The 7156-nt window shown below is 37.1% G+C and overlaps 1 protein-coding gene across 1 annotated transcript; it reads left to right on the top strand.

The window, feature by feature from the left end:
• The first annotated feature begins 494 nt into the window (after window positions 1-494).
• On the top strand, window positions 495-2372 carry SMIM30 (small integral membrane protein 30). The gene is made up of 3 exons (XM_076006556.1): window positions 495-556; window positions 917-1010; window positions 1480-2372. The coding sequence occupies exon 3, from the start codon at window positions 1509-1511 to the stop codon at window positions 1686-1688; it is 180 nt and encodes a 59-aa protein (XP_075862671.1). The 5' UTR covers window positions 495-556; window positions 917-1010; window positions 1480-1508; the 3' UTR covers window positions 1689-2372.
• The last annotated feature ends 4784 nt before the right edge of the window (window positions 2373-7156 follow it).

Below are 7156 nucleotides of genomic sequence, written 5' to 3'. Positions count from 1 at the left end.
TGCACTACGAATGGTTTCTAACATTTTCCAAAACGCCTTTACTAAACGGACTTTTTCCCCCATTAGTTAAAAAAAATCAACAAATGTCATAAGGCATATTTGGAAGATGGTGACAGGGATCTCCCAGCTTCGGAAATGTTGGAAGCCGCTGATTTAAAAGCATCCACAACAGATGGCTCCACTCGGGTTCTCTATCCCCGCTGTTATGTCTTCATTTCAAGCAAAAAAAAAAAGAGAGAGATAATTACTTGTGCGTCTTGAAACCCTCGACAGGGCAGAAAACATTGGCTGTCATTTCTTTACCTTATTTTTAAGTGAGTTTTATACAAATGCACTAACCCATTCACTTAACGGTAAAACACTGGGCTGTGTGAGAAAGCCCCACGACTTCGCTCCTCTTCCTCTCAGCTACAGCGTGACCGCCGCTCCCTCAGCAGTCCGGAGGCGGGAGGCCTAGCCGATGCATCCTGGGAGTCGTCGACCGCGGGGATTGTGGGAAATGTAGTTTGGCGACTCCGCCCTCCTCGCCATTCCTGTAATGGCTGCTCCCTGGAAGGTAAGATACAAAACTCGTCTCCGAAGGATACTTAGATTGCCCCTGTATATTTGTAAAACAAGGGCAGATTTGTACCTTGTCGAACCAAAGTATGAATTCGTTTTAAATATTAATGTCAAGGACTGGAATGAACTTGTCTCTCAGTTGCTTTATTTTTTGCTTTTCTTGTGTGGGTGAACTGACCAACTTTTAAGTCTAGTTCCCCCTTGGACAAACTGTTTTCTGCTCTCATTACCTATTCCTCTCCCTTCCGTACAGCCTCTTCGCTCTGTACTGACTCAAGCTGCCTCTTTAAAGTAATGATAATAATAACAGTAATAATTAATTTTTAAATCCTTCTCTTCCCCCCTCTAATAATAGGCTGTGTCACGTGGAACCGCTTAGCCTAATATCCGGAGCTCCAGGAAGGAAAAAATTTCAATTCAGATAGAATTACATATACACCATTTCTTTGGTAAGTCTTCCTAATTCTCCACAACTTCACAGCGTTAAATGTTGTGTGACTTTTGCCAGATTTATCTACATTTCCTGAATGGGAGAAACCCTAAGAAGATATAATTTTTACCAGCTAGGATGTTTTAAGTTGACAAGTGAGTGCCTTGTGTCTTTTTCTTTTTCTGTTTGTTCTTCATTATGTATTTCTGTTCAATTTCAGTTTGGTTGATGCACATTGTGTTGGCATTACTGTGGAAAAATTGCTGGAGTTAAAGTGTTATCATGAAGTGATTAGCCTCAAATAACTGTCTTTAAGTACGTTTTACTTCCCTAATTTTTTTCCTCTGTAAAATGAGGAGATGGACCTGAAATGATTTGTAAAGTCTCTAAAAGATTGGGTGAACTGTTATTTATCTTGTATTTATATTGTCATTAGAAAATGTAGGAATTTTTAATTGTTCCTTTTTGTTTCCATGTTTAATTTCCAGGAGCCTTCAGCCGTCCACATCCCAACATCATGACTTCAGTTTCAACACAGTTGCTCTTAGTCCTCATTTCACTGCTTTTGGTGCTGCCTGTTGTTGAAGCAGTGGAAGCTGGAGATGCAATAGCTCTCTTGTTAGGTGTGGTTCTCAGCATTACAGGCATTTGTGCTTGCTTGGGGGTGTATGCACGGAAGAGAAATGGACAGATGTGACTTTGAAGGACCTCTTGAATCAAACATTACCCTAAAAACCTTTGTGCTGTTGAGGCCAAACCTGAGCTTTGATGTCTGAAAGTTTCCAAGAAACAGTAAATAGGGGAGTTTCATATTCTTTGTTGTTTCCCTTAAAATGGGAACAAACTGATACATAAATGAGAAAATATGTTTTTTTTCCAATAAGTAATGCACTAAAAAAATGCAGCCTGTAATTTATATTTGTTGGTTAGAAGGGGGTCAAAGAAGTAAGATGGCTGAAATTTACATAAGTAATATTTCATAGTTTTAGAATTTTTAAAGCATGTGAAATAGGAAGAAGGAAACTTTTACCCAGAATCCTAGAAAATCACCACTGTTAAGTTAATCACCACCTCCTGAATTATTGAGGAGTCTTTTCTCCATATTTTTATTAGATTTTTTTTTTATCTCTCAAGTTAATATTGTATTTAGATATCACATAGCCAAAAATCGAAACGCTTATCTTTGGCTAAAAAACATTTAGAAAAGTGTTTTTGGTGTATCTAATATTGAAATGGAAAAAAAAGATTTAATGTAAAGAAAAAAAAAACCTTTATATGAACACTGAAGTAGAAATCTAATGTAAAACAAATTTTTATATTAACTGAGTAACATCTTCTTTGTGAAAAGTGCTATATTAAATATAAACCCATTATGTTGTAAGTTAAGGTGTGGTGTTCATTTCTGCGTATTTGGGATTATTTTTATGTGTGGACTTTTATGTAAGCTAAGTAGAGGTACCTTACCTTAACTGATCATACTAGCTTGAAGAGACACAATCAGTGAAAAATGAGAACTGGGCAGCTTTGAGATACCCCTGGTAGAAAATCTGGAGATACTGAAGAAAAATGTAATACTGCTTTGCACCACACAGCCAAATAAGACACACCCTTTCCAACCTAATGTGTCCTCTTGCTAGCAGCATCACCTGAGGGCTTGTTAGATATGCAGAATCTTAGGACTCACCCAAACTAATTGGATCAGAATCTGCATTTGTTTTCAAAGCCTAAGATGATTTGTGTGTACTTTATAAGTTTAAAAGGACTACTCTAACTTGCCTGAGCCCAAGAATCATTTCTGGCACTTGATAAAACTTTTAAATTCCCAGGTCCCTCTCCTGGTTGTGTAGTTGTGGGTTAAAGCCTGAAACTCTGTTTAACAAGGGTCTTCAATGATTCATTTGATTCTGAAATTTCAGACAGCATAAAGTAATCTGAGTAAATCAAACTACTTAAGGGTTTCCCTGGGAGTAGGCTGTCAAATTTTTTCCTAAAATTCATTTTCTAATCTTTATCTCTTGAGATGACATTGGGAGCCTCAATTTCACCAGAAGACAGGCGGCAGCAATCTAGAATCCTGGTTACAGTGTATTTCTCCAAGTGTGAGCTGACCTGGCTTCCATGAAAGATCTAGTAAAAAGTATAAGGAGTGAGGAAGGGGCACATTATAAAGACATGGAAACCGAATGGACTTGTTTTTGTCATAGCCATTTGTTTTTTTCACTAGAGAAAGCACTAACCTTTATTCAAATAAATTGGCAGTTGCACATTATGTAATTAATAGAGCTTGATTGTGCTTTTTTTTTTTTGAAAAGGAAAATGGAATGATACAGATTGTAGGACAGTTGTCATCTTTTACAAAGCAGCCCATTGGTGCTAATGTAGAGAGACTGCTGTTTCTTCTTTGCTAGTCTGAACTTTTCTATTAAAATGGGAGAGATCAACCTAAAGTACATTTTAAAATCACAGTGCAGTAGTCATTTAGTCGGCTCCAAGTACTATTTTTTAAATATTCAAAATAAGACTATGGGCAAACATTCTTTAGTGAATAAGTATTCCAGAAGTACCTAGGAAGAATTAGAAAACTACTATTTTCCTATTTTCTCCTTAAAAGCAGAGAATTCTCTCGAGGTGGCATGCAGGAATTTTGATAGATATAATGGGGAACACCTCCTCTAAAAATAGCCTCATTTCTCATCTATCTAGGCTGCATTATATGGTTTTGCCTGAAAAGAATAGAAATGTTCATAGTGGCTCTTAACTTTTTAAGCCACAGGTTCCTTTGAGAATCTAATGAAAGCTACTGACTGTCCTTTTCCCTAGCAAAATTCTCATACATGCTAGCATTTTTAGATTAATTTCAGGGAGTTTTCAGAGCTAAAGCCCATCCAGCATCCTGCCAATTCTAGAATTCCTCGATTTGCTGTGAGAGACAACACTTGCTGTGGAACAGTTACAACAAGAATGAGATTGACAGATGTCCCCCAAGTGTCCAGTACAATTTGTAGGTGCCTAGTAAATGCTCTGTGTATGTTGTCTCTTCTCATTCAAGTTGACATCTTCCTGGTTCTTGTTATGAAGAATGATTTTCAATTGACATCTGTACATTTTGAGTATTATGTTAAAAAGGCTGTGGATCTTATTTAAATCTTGTATTTTATCAGGCCTCCTCTGACACCACTCCCTTAGGGGAAGGAAGGATGCCCACTCACTGCCAGATGGACATAGAAGTCTAGGGGGGCATTTCATTACTGTTTCCCATGTGCCCTCCACTGACACTAGGGGATGGGATATCTTGTTACCCTGGGCGGAAGTGGAAGTTCAGCTACCCAACCTGGTCTCCACTGGCACCAGGTTGGGGCGGGGACCTCTGGCTACCAGCTGGTGAGTATGAAAGTGCCAGCTCCCCACCTGGCCTTCTCTGACACTTACCGCAGTGGGGAACTTGGGGCATCTCTTACAACCTGGTGAGAGTGGAGGCCTTAATGCTCCATTCAGCCTTTGCTGATGGTGGGGGTAGGACCTTAATTCTTTCTGTGGTCTTTGGAGTAGAGCAATTATTGTCTGAAAGTTTTCTCTTTTGCTAATCTCCTTTTCTGGTCCTTTAACTAGAGAGAATGGTCTTTTGTTGGTTTGTTTTTTGTTGTTGTTCTTGTCTAAGCCCAGGGGTGTTTCTGGGCTACCAGCTTCTCCAGTGCCCAACTAAGACATAAGAAGAAAAGAAAAATCCAGCAAATTCACCACATGATGTTCCTTTGAGGTACCTACCTGGTATGCCTTCTTTCTACCTTTCAGAATCATATGTTTGTTTTACACATCATACAGGGGTTTTAGCTGTATTTAGTGGGAAGAATAGGAAAATGGATGTTTACTTCGTCTTCCTGGAAGCATAAGTCTCCTCAGTACATACTTAAAGAGTGAATTTTCTTAAGTACTCCTGAATAGTTAAAACACCAGGAAAATGATGAAGGTACTTCACTCACAGACTTCTGTTTTGTGATCTCCTACATCTACCCTCCCCTCTTAACCCATCCAACATCTTGTTTATTCCTATCTTTACCCAATAAGCTCAACTAGGGAGTATGACTTAATAATCAAGAATGCAGGGGTATAGAAGAAGTTCAAGAAAACGGGTTATCTCCATGTTGTGTCTCAGCATTGAGAGTACAGGTGACATCTTGAAAAATTGATGTGATATCAAATGTACCAGCTAGCCAGGCCTAGGAAATCTCAGTAGGTACACATCACATGCACCATCATCCTGTTGGGCTTTCTAGGCTCTGCAGAAACTTATCAAAGAACTTACCAACCTTGAATATAGGAAAGGTGGTATAGCTATGTAGCTTGCAGCACATAATGAAGGGAGGAGAATTCTCTGCATATGACCCATCTCCCAACCAGAGGTTCAAATATCAGTCTCTTTGGTGTTACTGTAAGAGGAGTTAAGTGCCCAGGCTCAGGAATCCAACAGGCCTCCAACACTTAAAATGTGATCTTACCCTAATCACTTAATTTCCTTTGAACTTCTGTCTCCCTGTCTGTTAAGTGAGGATAATAATAGTATCTACCTCATAGGTAGATGAGGAATATGTGAGGTAATTCATGTGAAAGGGTTGGCATGCTGGATGTTATTATTATTGGTATTTGGAGATATTTCTCAGATTGGTGGCTGGGGGTGGCTTTACCAGCATCAGTTTGGGCACCTTTAAAAAATTATATAAACAAATCCTATACCAAGCTGTTCTTTATATTTTAACTTTGGCTTTTCCAAAGTTCTAAGAGACCCTCAAAGGCAATACTCAGTCTTTATTTTCCTTATTATAGTCCCACACACACAATTAGAGCTTAGAAATTGATGAAACTCACAGACATATGTGAAAAACAGAAAATTTACCATAAAATTTTCCCAAGTCATCTTGTTTGTACCTCATGCTCTAAGGAAATAAGGAAAGAAAATAATTGATTATCTTTTAATAATTCTTGATGTATTTAACCATAGGTCTTTCCTATGTAGCATAACAAAAGCTTAGCAGCAACTACTCAGATCATTTCAGGAGATGCAAGAAGTTTGGTTTTGCCTATTCAGGAAAATAGCAGATGTAGTCTATATTCTAGTAAGAAAAACACTCTGGCACGTTTGATCCTAGACAAAAGGCAGAGAGGTGATTAAAAAAAAAAGACACTCTGACAAATCTCATCTCATTAGAAGTCACAAAAATATAAACAAGATAAAGCTTGTTTAATGTGTGTTTGCTATGGTGTGGAGTAGAGAGGAAGCCCCTATCTCAATTTACTAATCCCAGACATGATTTTCACTCTCATGTGAAAACAGGGCCAAAGAATAAATGTTTGCAGAGTAACATATTTAAATTTTTTTCTAATTTTTAGTAGCTTCATTTTTCTAAATATTTTCTGTGACTGAATAATACATATCTAACATCCAAATGCAAAAGTCAGAAAACCAGAAAAATATATGATTGCCGCAAAAAAGAAAATGTGGTTTAATTTCTCATTGATTTATAGTATGAGAGCTACAATACTCTTCTCACGCATTTTCACTAAATCCATGTTATATGGGTGATTAAAATTTTGAAAATATTAGTTGGCACTTCATAATATGAAATGAAATTATGAAATTTTATATACAAGAGGGTTAATTATTTTTAAAGGACTAATCATGTAGCATTTTGTTAAACATAGGAATTATAAATACCACATTTCTCAATATTAATCAAGATAATTATGCTCTGGATAAATGTGCATAAATCACTTAACAAAGAATCTAGAAGCAGGCATGATCACCAAGAGCAGAAACTATACCGTTTTCTATTTCAGATGATTTATCACAACAATCCTTTCATATTGCCACAAAAATTACCAGGGTATTTTGATACCAACATAAAACAATTTTATGGTGTCCTGTGATGACATGTGCTAACTTTCACTTTTTTAATCAACAGTTTTCAAGACATTGCTACTACTCTTTAGAAAGAAAAAAAAAAATTACCGTCAGGCACATGACCTTGAGCCTATAATTTAACCTCCACAATTTTTTCATCTGTAAAATGTTTTGTCAGTAATCTCTAGGAGGTTTCCTAGTGATAAAATTTTGTGGCTTCATAAAAAGAGTTTTCTGATTTCAAAAATAATAAGGTCTAATGTGTTAAA

This window comes from Microcebus murinus, chromosome 9, assembly GCF_040939455.1.
Source record: "Microcebus murinus isolate Inina chromosome 9, M.murinus_Inina_mat1.0, whole genome shotgun sequence".
Lineage (NCBI taxonomy): Eukaryota > Metazoa > Chordata > Mammalia > Primates > Cheirogaleidae > Microcebus > Microcebus murinus.
The sequence above is the reverse complement of the archived record's forward strand: the minus strand, read 5'-3'. Positions and strand labels throughout refer to the sequence as shown.

What these genes read in the sequence shown, in the direction of transcription:
- SMIM30 (XM_076006556.1), top strand. Translation starts at nt 1,509, where the DNA reads ATGACTTCAGTTTCAACACAGTTGCTCTTAGTCCTCATTTCACTGCTT.